General features: G+C 34.3%; 1 protein-coding gene across 1 annotated transcript; it reads right to left on the reverse strand.

Moving 5' to 3' along the window:
• Window positions 1-1,621: 1,621 nt before the first annotated feature.
• LOC109042517 (hook microtubule tethering protein) lies at window positions 1,622-18,516 on the reverse strand. Its single transcript, XM_072301946.1, has 14 exons — window positions 18,222-18,516; window positions 15,824-15,909; window positions 15,142-15,214; window positions 14,158-14,260; window positions 13,666-13,746; window positions 13,106-13,320; window positions 12,533-12,686; window positions 11,785-12,062; window positions 10,963-11,255; window positions 10,316-10,456; window positions 8,717-8,883; window positions 7,704-7,903; window positions 6,534-6,593; window positions 1,622-4,904 (listed from the first exon to the last, which is right to left on the reverse strand). Exons 1-14 carry the CDS (start codon window positions 18,270-18,272, stop codon window positions 4,776-4,778), a joined length of 2,031 nt encoding a protein of 676 aa, XP_072158047.1. The 5' UTR covers window positions 18,273-18,516; the 3' UTR covers window positions 1,622-4,775.
• Between the last annotated feature and the right edge of the window lie 157 nt (window positions 18,517-18,673).

The raw sequence follows: 18,673 nt of genomic DNA on the forward strand, positions 1-18,673 counted from the left end.
TTCCGACTGCAAAAATTGTAGCGCGAAAAATTGGCAACAGGGCTGCCGTAAGATATGAGTACCGGTCTCTCCGCGTGGGAGGGGGCAGGGGGTCCAGAGAAACGGGTCTGGCGCCAGGAGATAAAAAGGCGGAGACCCTTTTTTCTTTTGTGATCCGATAACAAGAAAAAGGAATGCTTTCTTATTAGGTAGGATAGAGTTTTCGGCGCGGCGGTCTGGAGTAAAAAGGACTCCAACGCAAAGAGGGGGAAAAAGGAAAAGGGTTTCGATATCCTTACTCGCTTACCTATACGAGCTGCCCCTCCCCCCTCCCTCCCTTCCGAGCCTTCACCTTGAAACTGTGCAAAAACCTGTCGAGCGCAGCTCCGAGCTTAATGAAATTCTGGGAAGATTCCCATAAAAATAAAAAAAAAAAACAGAAATGAGAAAGAGAGGAGACTCATGCTGCCTCAACCCCCTCCCCCAGTCCCCCCCCCCACATCATATATGGCATCATGAAGAGTGGAGATTCAAAACTTATTGGTAAACATCATCAGGAGTTGCTAGGATTGTGCACCTAACATGCTACTCCTCTCAAGGTATAATAGAACCTAAATGCCCTTGCTTCGTGTACTTTTCTCTGGGAAATTCCTACTAAACTTTTAACTGAATTTTACTCATAACAATAACTATTTTTTTTTGGGCCCCTTGATTCCTGTTCAATAAGATAAGAACGGGTTGCACAAAATCAGCAACACCTTGGGCAGTGACTTAGGGAGGGAACTTTTCAAAAATTCTTGAAAAACACGCAAAATTACAATTTTACAATATTTTTTAGAAATGCTATCGTCAGGTAAAATCTACGAAAAAAATTCCTCAAAGAACTAGGTGCGATAGATTCTTAAAAGTTATTTTCGACGTTTTTTAAACACTTAGATGAATTTTTAAAAATCTACAGTGATTACTTAAATCTTTCAAGAGTTTCTCAGTACTTTTTCTATGAACTTATGGTTAAATTTGACTTACAAAAATACCTAAACTAGAGTTTTCATCTTCGTGATATTTCACAGTCTTTCTAACTTATCTTTTCAAATTAACAAGTTTTTCAAAAGTTCTGGGACATTTGTTGCTACCAAGGTAATGGCTTGAAAAACAGCTTTTGAATTTCTGCTCTTCATTTGGAAAAGAACATCAGTAGTCAGAGGCATAGTCAGAAATGTTTCATGTGTCCATGATAAAAATTTCCCTCGTGCGGTTGGATTGACAAATTCCTGAAAACCATGAAAAATGGCGTTTGTCCCTTTTGTTTTTGGCTACATCACTGGCAATGATATTGTGTCTCATGAATCTGACTGAAAACTTCAAGACCAAGCAGTTCTTGTAGACGTTCAGGCTAGAATTGTCAGTTGACACACCATCACCCAAAATTGGTTTGGAGCTGGAATAAGCTGTGAGAGCGAGCTTTTTAGTGTCTAGCACCTATTTAGTTCAGCGTTTGACTCTAAACCATCCTGCACGGCTGCTTGTAACAATTCGTTGAAACTACAAAAAGGTTTGTAACTTCTCTTGATTAAAAAAAGACGAAAAAAGAAATATCAGTGAAGTTTTTTCAGAAAATTAGCGCCTAAATAAAAACTTCCAGTTTAAAGAATACATGATGAAATTTAATTGTTGTAAAACATCACATTCGAAATAAAATTTTGACAGGAAACAAGAGAGACAACAATGAGGGCTTCTCAATGATATTGAACACAGGGAAAACCCCCAATATGTACACATACAAATTATGTCAATTGTCGATGTTATTCTTCAAGATTGAGGAAAATTAAGAATCACAAAAATAAAAAATAGGTTATTTTATTATACACTCTTTTCAGATACTTAAAATTTTAGTTAAGAATAAAAACAATTACAAAAATTAACTGTACCTAAAATACAAATATTGCAACAAATTCATAAGGTATTTACCTAAAATATTCAAGATCAATCATGAAACGATAATAACATGCATCAAGGTATGAAGAAATTTTACAAATTACTTGTTAAATTTTACTTTTTTGAAGAAAATAGGGATTGTTATCTTTTCTAAAAACTTGAGAAAATTTCTATTTGTGCATCCAAAGATAATCTCTTCAGATTAGAATTATATACATTAAGTAATGACTTGGTACAGGGAAAAAACATTATAATGGGTTTTGAGACACAGGAAACAAGGAACAGGCCTTCGGAGACTCATGTATTTTATAATACTTCTTGGTTCCTCTGAAATTAAATAATTCAATAATTAGCAATCATCCAGACACTAGGCAGGACTGATTCTGACTGCAAAAATGGCAACGCTTAGTTAACATTGGGGAAAGAAGGGAACAATTTTTTTTTTTTGGAAACAAAAAATTTGCTCATTGCAAAAAAATGTCACAATTTTCAATAAAAATCAAATTCTCTAGCTATTAATAGGCCTTCGATTTTCTGAAATAGTTGTTTGCCTCTCATCAAATACAATTTGATATCTTTTCCTCACACTGGCCAGATATTGCCAGCAACATTATTAAATTGTGAACATGTGGCTTGATTAGATTTTAAACCTGGGGGACAAAGCTCAAAACACAAAGACTCTAAGGAGTTAATTGTGACCAGTTATTTCTTTAAATTACACCTGTAGAAACTCTTTCCCCATAGGATGGTATGCGAGAGCTCTAGCAGGTGTCATGAGCAAACATGTGGCTAAGAGACGGCAATTTACAACAGTCTAAGGCACATTGAAAGTGAACTAAATTTCCCAGAAAATGTTAGAAAACAATTCCATCATTAGAGACTTTGTGATTTACAAATAAATAAAAATCGACAGATCAAGAGACTGATGGTACCAGAGGTGAATGTTTCTACCGCTATAAACATTAAATTAAAATGATATAATTAAATCAGATCAAAGAAGTAATACAAAAGGGTAAGAACGGTAGATGATTAGTATACAAGGGCATTTGCTGATTGCGTAAGTAAAACTGATAAAAAAAGTTCTGATATGATTTTTTTTGGTCAAGTATATGGAGACATACATCTGCTTCTCATTATAATAGTAATGCAAATATTCTAGTTGTAAAAACTCTCCTCTTAAACGGTAAAGAGTTAAAATGTTGTGAGAAAGTGACAGCGGCACTCCTGCTCCCTCAGTTGTAAAATTCAAACTACTCAAGCAAAGCCAAGAAGTTAGTCTAGTCTTGCTCCCTTGATTTCACACTTTCAAAGAAATGTTTGATCAGTCTCTTTGAGCACAAATAATATTTAACAATATTCATAAATATCAGCACATAGTAAACAAATACATTGAGACAACGAACCTACGAAATGCTTCCACTATGTGCTAACAACAGCTAGAGAGAAAACTCGATGGTAAAAAAGCTCTCTTACAGAGGGTCTTTACATGTGAAAAGGGCCAGGTTTACCATTTTGGCTGACAACCATTTGCCCCCTTGCACCTGAAAAGAATGACGCTTTGAAAGCTTGAATAGCGAAAAAAAAAATCAAGTTAAAAAATATGTCATTGGTTCAGACGTCTGCAGTTTCTATAATATTCTGTAATTTGCCGGGGAACTTCATACCTGCATGTAAATGCAGTTGCACATTAAGGTTACCCGGGGTGGAAAACTTAGAACAGTTGAAAGAAGCAAACTTAAATATTCGTATCTGCTGTATAAACTTACAAACGAAGTTTTGACTGAAATTACAGAGCACTTCATTATCACAAAGAACCAGACTCATGAATCATCTTGAGATATTTATCATACAATTTTCATATTGATGTTTCAGTAAACTTTTCAGACCAATGTTGAAATCAGTGGTTGGAGAATTTTGATTACATAAAAATATATTTTACCCAAAAAAAAGGCTTCAGTGCTTTGGTTTAAGTTCTTTCCTACGAAATGTCTTAGTTTTGGTAAATACTTTGTACAAACATACAATTAAATTATATAAATATAATATGCTAGTTCATTAATTCTTTTCTAGGTTTCTTACTTATAAAAGTACCTCAGAAAACAAAGAAAGTTCAAATAGACATTTGGTTTACAGTAACAGTTGTAATACATTACTTACTAAGTATTGATGGCTCTCACAATCAGTTGTGACTAAAATTCGTGATTTGAGGACAATTGTATGAAGTATACCAATTTCTGTCTTTGCAAGAAAAAAAAATTGTGAATCTTAAAATTGCAATGTGGATTTTTTTCCTGAAAGCGAGGAACGATTGAAAATTGCTAATGCTGGGGTAAGTTTCTTCTACAATTATCTTCTTTCCATGATTTTCTTGTTAGTTACTTGATTGCACAATCGACTATCTTCCCACTCTCTAAAGTTGGAAGAAATGAGGAAAAAGCCCACCATGCGATAAAAAAGGTGTAAACCGTGAGAATCAATTATCAAACATCATTCAATAATGAAATCAATACTAGCTTAGCACGCCAGTCCAGCCGACGCTAGATAACTTCTTTAACAGCATGCCAACATGAAAGACATTATTTTAACATGGGTAAAAGTAACAATAGAGTATTTAACAAAATATTTAAAAGCTTAATAAATTATAATTGTGAACCTTGGCTGCAACAGCAACAATTTGCCCACATTTTCACACCATGGATGCTCAATGAAAACTGAATTGAGCTACGAACACTTAACGAGAGACAAATAGTTCACAGCACTGGACATTTAATTATAATTGACACATTTCAAACTATGTTTAGGGCACAGGCAAGAAGAGAAAGGTGAGATTCAATGCTCTAGTAATTATTGCTCGATGAGTTTCATTTGGAGTTCAAGGTTTGAATGTTCCTTCGTCCTGACGGAGTTCGCATGCGGCTCAAAAATGAGGATGGATTACTATTCCAGTATGCTGTGCGTTGCTCAACATTTTCACGCTGTCTTGATTGCATCTGAAATACAAAGAATAAAAATACTTAAACACAAAATACTGGTTACCATTATCCAAATAGCGATGTAATCATAACATTCAAAGTTTGTTTCGGTGCCTCGTGTTTGTTTTATAATGTTTTTCAAAGTCAAAACTATACATCCTCTGAGGAATTAATTGATAAATTCTGAAAGATATGAAGAATTCTCAAGTAAAGCGCTAAAGTTGTTGTTGTTGTTTGTTTCTTTTTTGTTGATGAAAATCCTTTGAAATTCATTTGCCCTTGTAAAATGAAAAAAGAAAATATTGTTCCGAGCACAGTGTGGATACGATGACCGTACTAAATTTTCCATTTTTTCTTCATTTTTTTCTCTTTTTTTTTCTTGGTCCACTAAAATGATGAAAATGGCTGACTCCAGAAAACTCAAAATAAAATTTTAATAAATGCAGGTCCAGAGTCTTACAATGCAAGATTAGTTTGCATAAAATGTGTCATCCGATGCTATCAAATTTCATGAATTTTCTGAGAGCATTCGTGACACAGGAGAGTTCTTTTCAGACTTTTTTTGTTGAAGCCAATAAATAACAGAAGTTTAAAAAAATTTGCTCATTTGGCATACAAAATTTATCAACTTCTTTTGAAAAGTCAGAGTCAACCTCAAAAAAGTATTTTTTGGGGTAAAGTCAGAGTCTTCCTGGAGCAAAACAAAGAAAATTGACAATTTGAAAGGGGAAAAGGGGGGGAGTAGTTTTTAGATGAAAGGTAATATCACCAGAGCAGATTCCTGTATGCAACTACAGTGTGTTAATATGCAAATACGGTATACCGGAGTTATTGTAAGAGTAGGGTAAGTAAGTAATATATAGAAACAGCAGAGGAAAATTATGAAAAATAGTTTGCGGTTTCCAGAGGCAAATTTTCAAAAAATCTGATTAAAATGATTCAAAATGAACACACCATTGATTATCTGTTCTTTCTTTTTGATGTTAAATTGTCTCTGATTGTGAGTCAAAAATGCTGGGAGGTTAAATGCAAAAGAAAATAAGTAATTGATAGGAATGATGCGAGCAGTAAAGATGATTTCTGAAAAGTGCTAATGCCTTGCTGAAGAGGGCTACTGGCTACTCCTAGTCTCAATGTTCTTATTTCAATCATAATTTTATTACATGAAGGGGTAGCATTTAAGTTGCACTATGAGCGATGTCAAGGTAAGCGATGCACAAGATGCATCATCAAGTCTACAAGCCTGGCACTGTCATTTGCGGTGTTTCCAACACTTTAGCAGCCCAAGTTCCAACTAAATTCTGCTTTACCTCACCCTCCATCGAGCTGTTTACATCCCTTGGAACCGTTGAATTCTTTGGGGGTGACTTGTGTTTCTCTTTTACTTAAAGGAACAGAGGGTTTGATTAAATCTTTGATTTGAAAAAACAGAGGAAAGGGAATTCGGAGAATTTGCTTGAGCGGATGGACCATTTAAGAATCACCCAGCTAGCGATATAAATTTCTTTCCAGGAGAAAGGAAGAAACTTTTGCCAATTTAATATCTTGCCATCTCGTGGACATGACACTTTTTTCCAGGAGAGTAGAAAATGCCTCATCTGACGATTCATACCTTAAGATAAACTGTACTTATAAAAAAAATATTACCATGTGATGATATGCTGTTGACATCAAATTCATTTCACTTTCCATGCGAAGAATTTTTTTCTGCAAAAATAGAAAATTAAAATTAATAATATAAAAATTTTTCATTTTTTATAAAAAAAGGGGGAATTCCCCAATGATGCTCAACTTTTGTAGATGACAGATCCTCCGGGATCGAGCTGGGTGCCTTGCAACCCCCTCAAAATAAAAAGTCTAATCATCTCTCAGATAAAGAGGAAGGAAGCTGGAAATGAGGGTCAAATGATGTTTTATGGACTGAAAATATGGTTTTTTTTGGGGCACTGAATTCAGATTTGAATTTTTTTGACAGGTATGCTGTAAGAATTTGCCGCCATGCACAAAAAATAGCATAGGAAGGCATATTTTACTGAGAGGCTTTACATGGACGATGAACTAAACAAAAGTTTAATTATTTATGAAAAAAAGCATGTTGAATTTCAGGTTACAAAAATAAACCGACAGAAAATATCCACGTTATTCTGAACAAAAAAAGTAGAATTTGAAATTCTGCATTCTCCAGAAGAAAAAATCAAGCATTTATTAAGAAATTTTTGAGCACAATTCAAAACCTTTTTCCGTAAATCTTAGCTCAACAGGCAGTTTTATCTCAGTATCATGATTTTGAACCTTAGAACTTTATCTATTTTTTTACTTCAACTTCCTTCTATTAGAATTAACTCTGTACATACAATGAGCATTTATCACTGACAAGTAGGGAGGGGTAAAATTCAATCACTTTCTAGGCTTTGAAAGAAAATTCAAAATCAAGCATTTTTCAATTACTTTTCAAAGTCACAAAAACCATGAGATTACATATATTGATTATTAACCCAAGAATTTTTATGGAAATATGCTGAAAAAAGTCTCATTTGATTGCTTCATTGAGAGCATTAGAGGACAGCATGATGATCTTTCCTTCATTTTTGTTTTCTGGTGAGTTTATGATTTTCACTACCTCAAGAGCCAGGGTAGGGCCGAATTTCTGGAAAAATAAGCTTTTACAATTATCAATATGGAAAAGGTGTGAGTGCGACCCATCTTAACTATTCTCATTCAGATGAAAGAGAGCCTTGTTCAGAAATTAGTTAAAATTCAAATAATTAAATTTGTCAGCATTCAAAGACCCAGAAAATCAAAGTCCGTAAAACTTACATCTCTTTCTTCCAGTAGCCTCTCACTTTCAGTTAATTTGTTTCGGATTTCATTCAATTCTATGCTTGATAGAGGCCTGGGATCCAAACTTTTCATGACAGTTTTCGCTTTCTCTGTATATTTCTTGTATTTCTCTCCAAGTTCATTAAGCTCTACATCTTTTTGTGAAAGTGCTTCTTGAAGCTGGAAAATGATTTGTTCTGTAACAAATGAAAATGAAACACATAGAATCTCAAATAATCTAATAAATCTTGTAAATAAATAAGAGAGTAATTTGATAAAACTCATGGAACGGAAGAAATTTAAAACCGATAATAAATCTGCTTTTGCAGCTGCTCTTCTTGGAGTTTTAGGCTCTTAAAATCATTTATATAAACTTGTAACTATAAACAAAATCTTAACTGAATTACACAGCTGTGACTAAATCCATTTTGTTATTGATATATTTCTCATTTTTTATACCAAATTTCTGACTTAGCATGATATTTTTCTTTTTTTTCATCCTTTTGATGCAGACCCTACCAAATAAACTGGTAAAGTTCATTTTTTAATGGTGAACTTGACCATTTTTGCGAGAACAAATAGCAATCAGCTAAATATTTGGGGGCAGATAGCGATCAGCCTGAATTCTCTCGGCATATTTAAATCCAGCCAAAATTTGTGATTTACCTGTAGCGTATTCACCTTAATGCTTGTAATGCCTTCAAGGGAAATATTTTTCATCTGACTGGACTGTAGTGGACCACTAGAAGTTTAAGTTAAAAAATGTTGACAAATACTTTCTCAGACTGTGGTCCGCGATGGAGAACTCTGGAGAATATCCAAGATAAAAAATGCAACAGATATTCTGTTAGCCTCAAAAATTTTGCTGGAATGCCACTAAATAAGTTTAATAAATTTTAGATGAAAATTCATATTGATCAAATTGATTCACATTGATCAAAGCTAGTTCCAAGAACAGTGCAGCATTTCTAATGTGTGCAACATTTTGGGAAAAACGGCAAACAAATTACTTTTTTCCATGATGATGCTGACTTTCTCATCAAGCTCTTCTTTCATGCTATGCTGCTTATCTTGAAGCTCGGTCAACTTCGATTTTAAGGCAGAAGCATCGTTTTCGTCCATTTTATCAACTTCTTTACTCTCAGATTCAAGCTCCATTATGCGCTGATTCAGTCTTCTACAAAACCAAAAAATTCAGAGGGTTATAGATTATTTCAATATTCAATTATTTTTTATTAGAGAGATTTGCATGTATCAGTGTCATTATGATAATAAAATAGGTTGAATTTTTAGCCAACAATGCTGTAATCATGGAGTTGTTATTTGGTTTAAATTTAATTGCATGCATTTTTTTTCGCCACTGACGTTTTTTAGGGACTCTCTAATCTTTAGAGCTACGGTACAGATCAAAAACTAACAGACAAGTACACATAGAAACACTAATTTGTTTCAATTAATGATTAGTAGGTATACTTGTGTATAAGTCTCTGAAGATAGGAGAGTTTCAAAAGCACATCAGCGGCAGAAAAGAATCCATGTAAATTAATTAAAACTTGTATAACCTAAAAACTTCATGATTACAGCGTTAATGGCTAAAATTTCAACATATTTTATTAATCTATTTAATCTATTTTATTTTACTGAATTAGTTTTTTACACATGGTCAGAGAGAAAACCTCTAAAGATGATTTTGAAAACACTCAGGTCCGATTGCAAACCGAAATGATATTCATAAGACTTGCCTCGTAAATTTTCATAATTCTTTTCCCTCAAGTAACTTAGGAGGTATTAAAGAACATGATTTCTGATCTTGACATTCAGTTGCCAAATAAAGATTGAAGATAAGCAGTTCATATTGCAAAAATTTGTGTTCGTCTTTAATAAAAATGCAAAGAAATAATAGCTTGGAAAGCTGTTAAAAGAATCAAGTATTAGTATGATTTATACAACATTTTCTTAAGTAAAGAGGAAAGATAATAAAAAACAAAAAATCCAAAAGTGCTTTTGACATCTTTCTACTTCCGAAAAATTTTAATAAAGAATCCTGATACGATTCTCTCGCTACATGCCACATCATGCACATGAGCCTGGCAACAAGGTGTTCCCATGGTGCCAAGTTTAACCTGTGATGCTGACACTAACAAACTTATGTCAGATACTGATGTTAAATGACAAAAAAAATGACCCCAACACTTTGCAATGCATCTTTGGGGGCAAACCTCGGGCTGAAATTGGACCCTTGTTATCCATTTTTTCATTTCATTTAAAAAGATTTGTTTGTGTTTTTGAGAATATTTCTGGCTTAACACTGGTGACACATTGCGTTTCAATGTGTTTTTGAGTATGTATTTCCCTCATACTCAAAACATTTGTAAAAAAAAAAAAAAAAAAAAAAAAAAAACCAGTTGAACTGATTATAACGATCAAGAAACTTGTTAACAGCATTGACAAATTTTGAAATTTAAGTTTACACATCAAGCTCTGGATTAACACTGCTAAAGACAAAAATCTAATAGAAATAAACAAATATAAAATACAGACAAAACTAGAGAGTAAACTTGAAAGAAAACACATTAAACATTTCAAGAAATTATCTGGGAAAAATGTACCTGTTTTCTTGATTTAACCGATTGTATGCTTGAGTTTTATCGTCAAGAAGAGATTGAACCACTGCCAAGTTCTGGTCTTCTGGCTTCTTTTGATTCAATTTCAAAATTTTGTTTTCCGAATTTAGCTGAACGAGCTGAACCCTAAAAGAGGATGCAAAATAGGAAACAATTAACGAGAGATTGGTACTTTACTTTAAGGGGGCTCTGCCAACTTAAAACATGTTTTCTTCAGGAAATTGAATTTAGGCATTTTGTATCACAAGTATTAAAATAAAGGATAATTTTTTGTTCTTCCTTCACTTTTCTTCATGGCTGTTGACAACTCCCCTTTAACAAGACTTTTGAAGGCAGCAAAATGGAGATGAGTGTACAATAGAATCTGGGAAACTCAGATTCCCTTAATTTACCTTCTTTAAAGTCAAGCTTGACTGGATGCCACGTTAAGATATAATTTTTTATTTGGCATTCATATCCTCTAAGTCACATCCTTTTTTAACTCATGGACTAAACCAATTTCTTCAGGTACACACTGAGATGTGAGTCAGTTTGATATTACTGCTAGAGATTTGGAGTCATACAGAGGGCTAGAATGACAGTTTAAAGTAGGTCTACAATGATTAAAGATTTAAAAAAGGAGGTTCCCTTACTTCAATTCAGCAATGTCCTCTGGCACAATGTCCGAATCCATTATGTTTCCAATTTCTCTATTTTGTAGTTGAACACACTGCAACTCCTCATTGGCCTCACGCAAGGTATCTCGCTCCACAATTAAATGCTCCTTTTCTCTAATTTCTGCATTCAACCGCTGCTTAACATTTTCACTTTCAAACTCTAGTTTGTCGGCGCGTTTAGTTTCTGCATCAAGTTTCTTTTCAAAATCTGCTAATTGCTTTTTGTACACCTCTGCTTGCGCTTTCCAAGCTCCAGTTTTCTTTAAATCCTACAAGAATATAAATTATCATGTTTTCGTTGACAAATCACTTTCAGAGAGGCTGTTCATTTAACTTTGATACATTCTGAGCATATAAACCCTCAGTGGTAACATTCTAATTACTAGAATTGGCTAACACATGACTATTTAAATTTGAAACTTTATTGCTCAAGGATTTTTCTATTTATCAGGGCAACATTTGAACAGGGCCTTGAGTTAATCCACCAATTTTTATAAAGTCTGATGATTAACATCTTGGCTGGTCAAAACTAGCATGATAATTACTCAAAAGTTACAAACATTCAGTGCCATAACCTTGAAACTAGACGTTGATGTGTTTCAAATAAAACAAATACTATGTATTAATGTGGTTACTGTCAAAAACCACTCTCATACCTACAACGGACCAATGTCTCTCAGAAGGAGTATTTCTTCAAAATCATTAACTTTGGATTACTCCTTAAATTCAAGAGGGTACCACAGATTTTAAAAATTGGAGATTCATGCACAACATTTAAACATTTTTTTAAAGACATACCTCTTCTAGTTCAGCATTTTGTTGAATATAAGATGCATTTTTGGACTCTAATAACTTGACTAATCTTTTGAGATCTTCTAATTCATTTAACTTTTTTTTGTATGACTGGATTGTTGCTTCGTAATTTTCAACTTTGTTGGCAGTTTCACGTAGGACATCAACTTCATCTTTGAGATTTCTGGCCTCACCTGCCGTCTGCTGGAGCATGTCAAGCCTTGCCTGAAGTTCCAGCATGGTTTTATCTTGAAGTTCTACCTTCAAACGGTAATCATCCCTAGCTGCAACACAACCATTAGTGTTGATTTAGTTCTTGCTACATGATCAAACACATGTAAATAAACAAGGATATGCGTGTAATCCATTAGAAAATTCTGGTTGAATAAAAATTATATGCAAATGGACTTAAATATTCTCCTCCAAAATAGCAAAAACTTTACTAACAAGAATTTCAATCGAAAGAAATAGAATATTTTTTTTTGAAAGGGGGATGTTAAAGGAAAAATAATTTTGCAAAACATCTTGAAGGAATGAGTAAATTACTTGAGATTAAATAACGTGTAGGATCGTAGTTTTTTCACTAAGTGAGCTAAATTAAGCTGAGCTTCCTTAGGTACAATGTCTTGATGAATGGATGCTTTAGAACCAATAAATATATCCTTGACAATCATTTCCTGAGGGTAATTGTCTATTATTTTATGAATATTCAATCAGTTATATACACTTGAAAATAGCGTCAAAATATACATACATGTTTCTAATTTGTAAATTTGTTCTTTCAAAGATTCAACTTGTCTCCTTAAAAGTCCACTGTTTTTGGGGTCCTCAGCAGTTTCTTGAAGACGCTCTTCAATTCTGCGCTTTTCCTCTAGAGCATTTGCTTTCTCCTCTTGTAATAAGCTAACCTGGTGGTAAAAATCAGGAAAAAAATTGTACATATGACCAAACAATTGAAATGTGTACACAATAAAATGAAAAAAAAAAACGATGTTTATAAATTGACCTCTGACTCAGAAGACTCTACATTTCGACTTTTTGCAACAGAGAGAGTTCATTAGAGTGGCCTTAATTCATCATAAAATCTCTGCATTACTGAACGGTGAATTTCAGAGGGTCTTATTGACATTGCATAGTTCAGGACAGCTGAGTAAAACTTTGAAAACATAAAATAAAAAATTAGAGAAGGTACTTAATATACGTTCTGCAAAGCCATTTTTCTTAACTCCTGGCAAACTGAGCAGCATCAATTTAGGGTCCAGTTAACTGAGTGTTTTAAATTTTTGAACAGAAGAAGCTTTGAACATTCAGAATAAATTATACATACTTGCATGTCCAATTCTAAACATCTTTGAGCCATCTGATCCCTAGCTTCAGTGACAACTTGTAATTCTGACATGAGTTGCTGCACTTGCTGATCAAGACCAACTGTGAAGCTGATGGGCCCAGGTCCTGAGCCGACCATTGTTTCTAATTCCTGAATTGATTGCATGATGACTTGTTGCACAGATTCTTCCAGGTCCATTATCTTTGTTATGTACTCTGAAATATTCATTGTGTGAAATGTAGTCAATATATCGAAACAATCTTAGATAAGGCAGTTTGCAAACTGTTGAAGCGTTTAGACAACAATCCTGTACAATTTAAAGACTGCGTACGCAACTGCCCAGATCATACACTCGGCAATTACACAATTTGAGAGTGACAAATGCTTTTATACATATTAATATAGCTTAAAACCTTGTCCTGGTAAAAATGAGTTTATCTGAGGTCCGGCCAACATCAGCGATTTATACGATATAACGACCTGACTCATCTGAGTTAAATATTTTATTAGCTGAAAATCATTGACAGGGTTAAACAAACAACTAAGACATGCCTACATACCTTGGCGCCGCTCACTATTCACTGCACATCCAAGCACTAGCTGAAGCAATCTTGCAATTTCAAGCGGATCTACCTGGTCAGCTGAAAAAATATGATTTTATTCAGATAGCTGCTCATGAAATAGCAAAACATTTTTTTTAGAGTGTGCGATATATTTGATTCTGAATCACACGAGTCAAATGAAAGAGAAAGAAAATGAATGGAGGTGGGACGAAAAGAGTTTATGACAAGAATCATCTCTTTGTTCAACAATTAATTTAAATTGTTTATTTTAAGGAGAATTTGACACTGTTTATCTATACATTTAAGATTTTAAAAGATGATAAATAAAAGAAAAAAAGGCTCAAAACCTTAGGAATGGACAAAACATTATCTATAGATTGAAAAGGTCAAGTCTTTGGAAAATCCCCCGCAAGGGAAATTTTATTGCTTTTGAACAGCCCCTCTTTTTCTCAGATGAGCTTCAGTATTGGATAAAAAGTTGAGGATTACCGATTTTCATGACATCAGGTTTTCCACACTCCGCTAAGCCTTGATTGAAGATATCATTGTAAAAATCGACAATACTCTCGACGATCTTTTTCAAATTGCTCACCTAGTAACAAATGAAACAGGGCAAAATTAAGAAGAAATCATGGAAAAATATAACAGATTAGCCAAGATACTAATAACTTTGAAGCAGTAAAGTTGCAAAGTAATAGAACTGCATTTTTGAGGGGACACACAACACCAAGGAGAAATTTGCCCTTTAACTTTACAAGATCAACTTCCTCTCACTCTTTGTAAACTAAATGATCTGTTAACAGTATACCTTTAAGAGAGTTAACAGAGCAAGCTTCCTGTTAATTACTCCCATTTTAAACTTTAAAGTCTTAGGAGCCAAAATCATTATCTTTATCCTTCGACCTTTTACCTTCTGCCTTCCTTGACAAGATAATTTTGACTACATTTGAGAAATGTCACCTCATTCAAGCCAGTCACTTTGAGAACTCTTTAGTCAGTCAAAAAATTTCTCCATTCAAAGACAGAGAGATAATTCTTTCTCCTTAACCTCTCTGCACATATTAAACATTATGAAATAATGAAACTACTAAACAAGGGCGGTTTCAGGGAACTTGGGGTGAGGGGGGGGGGGGAGGAGTTGCCCAGAGGCCTCACAGAAAATTCTGAAAATTGAGTATTAAACTCTAGGAAACAATTTGAAAATCTAAATTTGGCAGTTAGTGCTCTAAAATTCTCTTCCTGTTTGTAAATTTTAGATTTTTTGGATGAAAATTGGACTTCTCAAGGTGTCCAGTCCACTCTTACTACAGCTTTTCCTGTGCTAAAAGCTCAGTATTATCTTTTTATCTTTTACCAAAACCAAAAGGCATGTATTGTAAAGCATTCTTCGTAACAAGGTGGTTTCTTGGTGTTTTTTCTTATTCTTTGTAACCCAGTCGAATTTCCCATTACAAAAAAAGAGCCAGGCATTACCTTCAATCGCCAATTACTGCCAACGTCAACTTTGATTTTTGAAAGCCAGGCATCATCAAACCACTCAGGGGCTCTGAAATAAGAATGGTAAACATTACAACAATTGCGATTACAAATCTTAAGCAACAGAGTAAGAGAGAAAAGAAATAATTATGACAGCTCAGTTGGCTTGGTTTTGAGTCAACTTGGGGGTTACACACTCTTCAGGAGAAATTGCACCAATATAGTACACTTTGATAATTTTGAGAAAGGTAAGGATCCTGGTACATAGACAGCTCATGAATTCTCATTGCATAAGAAAAATAAATTAAAAATTAGTTCAGTAGTCGGTGATGACTAGAATGATTAGCCTTAGAGTTTAAAACAGATAAATAATTACAAGTAACTTTCGAACTGAATGGTGGATTAGAATTTAAGGGTAAATTTTTTGGAGGCATGGAGTGACAAGTAAGAAAACTTGGGCCATTTTTTGAAGAGCATTTTGTAAAAGAATAAAACTCTATTATAGCTGATCTTTAAATATCAGTACCCTAGAGCCAATAAGTACGAAACTCCATTTTAGTATTTTCAAGATATCAGGGGAAAGCTGACCAAATTCTGCACTTGAGGAAAATCAACAGAGCATACTATGTTATGTTAAAATGCCTCTGGAAAGCAAAAATTAGAGTGAATAAATACATACATTTGATGCAATGCTTGCGCAATGGCCACACCATCAGTTATCTCATGCAATTTGCTGTGCGGGGCGCTCAACTGAAATGTCTGAAGCTAGATAAAAATAACAAAAATTCGAGTTATTACATTAAGGAAAAAACTAAGACCAATATAAATTTATGCTTAGTCTACTTCTTACTGTGAAAAAAATTCTGCGATTGGGAAGTAATGAAGTTGGAGCTTATCCTATTGACATGATCACGGAAGTACAAAAAATGCCCAATCTTACAATCTTAGAATCGCTGCAAACGTGAGACAAATCTTGGGTGCGGATAAAATTTTTAAAATGATTAACATGTCTTTTTTTGCTCAATTTTTTAAAAAAGGGGCCAATTGCACATTTTACCTTAAAACCATACATTTTGTCATACATTCGGACAGGGCCGGATTGAGGGGGTGGCCACATGGGCCGCGGCCCATGGCGGCAAATTTTGCAATTTTTTTAAATGTAGGTAAAACAAAATCGGATTCAGGAAAAAATTACAAACAAGAAAAGGTGACAAAATCTCTCATTTCCTGAGAGTATATTAATTTCTAATTTTGTTGTCTTTCCGTGATACAAAAGACTGTTTAAGACACATTAAATTAGTCGAGTTAAGAGAGAAACCAAACACGCAATTTGGCCCGGAGCGGCGCAGCGAAGAGAGCAATGATGACAAGGACTTGAGATGAAAAGGAGAAGCCCTCGGCGCGGCGGTTGGCATGTAACACATATTAGCGCCTACAAGAAACCATGAATACTTCACGCATTGCGTCAAACACAGTGCGGTCAACAGCGGTCGGCGTGAAACGCATAGCGCCTGCAAGACTGCATGAATACTTCACGCATTGCGTCAAACACAGTGTGGTCAGTAGCGGTCAGCGTGAAACGCATAGCTCCTACAAGACTGTAGGAATACTTCACGCATTGCGCCAAACACAGTGCGGTCAGCGCGGCGTGGCGGCAGAAGTTAAAATTATTAAACCACATTAATGTTTGTTCTTTCATAATTTTTTGGTTCATTTCTTACAAATGAAAGGCCTTGTCCACACAGAGATAGGCTTACGGAACTGAACTTTCGCATGAAGTTCCTTGTGTTTCCCCGTGTTTTGGAACCTTTGGTACCCCTGTACAGTACAGGCGACAAATTACACAGCTTTATCACATCTTCGTTTAGTCATGTTCATGAGTTAAATAAAATTTCAATTATCAGCTCTCAGGAATAGTTTACTTTAGAATCTGTCTGGCATGACGTCCTCAGTTTTTTAGAATTTTTATCTGGAAACACACGAGTAACTAATACCATCACTACCCTAATAGCAGAGGCTGTCGAAAAAGTTGTAAAAAACTCTAAAATTTTAAGGGAACTTAAAATTGACTTCAAAACTACTTGAAAATTGAAAAAACTCTCAAAATATTCGTACCAGGAAACACTTTTCAGGGCTTTTTTTTTGCATAAAATTGAAGAAAAAATATAAGTAAATTTTTTTACATAAATTTTAAGTAGAATTGACATATTTGTTATTTATAAACTTCCTGCGAGCAAAAACGAGGGGGAAAAAGTGGTGAACAGAAAAGTATAAAAGGAAACGTTGCAGCCCATAAAAATCGAGGGTATATTTTGTTGTTTTTTATGTATATTTCACGTTTTCTTAGAATTAAAATAACACTATTTTGTTATTTAAAAGAATTCCCTAAAAGGAGTTCCTAAAATAAGTATTTTACGAGTTTTCTTACTTAAAATTTACAAGTTTTTTACATTTTTGTTTGACAACTTTTTGTAGAATTTTTTTTAAAGCCATAGCTACTTGGGTACAGGTTTCTCTGAAGATCTTATTCTACCCACACTAAAATCTTGTCATTTCTCTGATGATTTTGATCTTTCGTCACTAACATCCAGTCATCACCCTTGTAATTCAATTTTTCCTTTAAAACTTGTTTTCAATTAATTTTCTGTTAATGCTTCAAATGATTTACTTTGTTCCTCTTCTGATATCTACTCCCTTCAAGAGGCTGAAGTAATACCACCAGGCAATAACATGTTCAACTCACTGTAGTCACATGACATGCAAGTTTTCTTTAAATAATTAAACCCTGCTAGGGGATAGGGAACCACCTATCGGGAAGACATCGCAGAAGTGGGAGCGTGAGAATCGCCTAATTAATCTGTGATTATTAGTTATTCGTAAGCAACAGCAATGTTTTCTGTACGAATTCTACTGTAAGAAGTGTTAAAAGACCTGAGGTGTTGTGAATCTAATGAGTCTCGGTCCGAGGGATGATCAAATCCTAATAGAAACATTGCCTGCTGCGCTTTAAAGTTAGGAGCACTAGATAGGTTGCTCGATGCCACAGAGACTACTGATGAATATGGAAGGAAACGTACCCATTTCAGAAGATTACTGCACAGTTCTTTTTCAACTTTTTCGCTTTCCATCTTAAAAATTCATCAGAACACTTTCAGAAGCTGTACCTTCTAAGGCATACACATAAACACGGAGATCACTGACCGGAGTTAACTAAACAGCGAGGAATAATTTCCTTTCGATGTTCATTCATTTACGAGAGAACTAGAAGATAAGATTGTCACGAAAAATTGAATTTCAGGAAAGATAGGTCAGTAAGACACAACGAAATACAGATAAGATATTATTATCTCAGAATCGGAGCCATGGTTATGTTTACATTCTTGTACAGGTTGCACAATGAAGAAGCTGTAAAATCCCTTTACTCATAGTGGTTTGCACTGTTAACGACCACTTAGCCTTTTTAATTGGATTATAACTCTGTTTAAATGTACATAATGAAGAATTAAAAAAATTCATCGATAATGATATG

Source organism: Bemisia tabaci, chromosome 6 (assembly GCF_918797505.1).
Source record: "Bemisia tabaci chromosome 6, PGI_BMITA_v3".
In the NCBI taxonomy this organism is placed as follows: domain Eukaryota; kingdom Metazoa; phylum Arthropoda; class Insecta; order Hemiptera; family Aleyrodidae; genus Bemisia; species Bemisia tabaci.

Excerpts from the sequence above, each read along its gene's own strand:
- LOC109042517 (XM_072301946.1), bottom strand. The coding sequence starts at position 18,272 with ATGGAAAGCGAAAAAGTTGAAAAAGAACTGTGCAGTAATCTTCTGAAA. Across the intron at positions 15,910-18,221 it reads GCAGTAATCTTCTGAAATGG|CTTCAGACATTTCAGTTGAG; the intron begins GTACGTTTCCTT and ends ATTTTTATCTAG. Across the intron at positions 4,905-6,533 it reads CAACAGCATATCATCACATG|ATGCAATCAAGACAGCGTGA; the intron begins GTAATATTTTTT and ends TTTGTATTTCAG.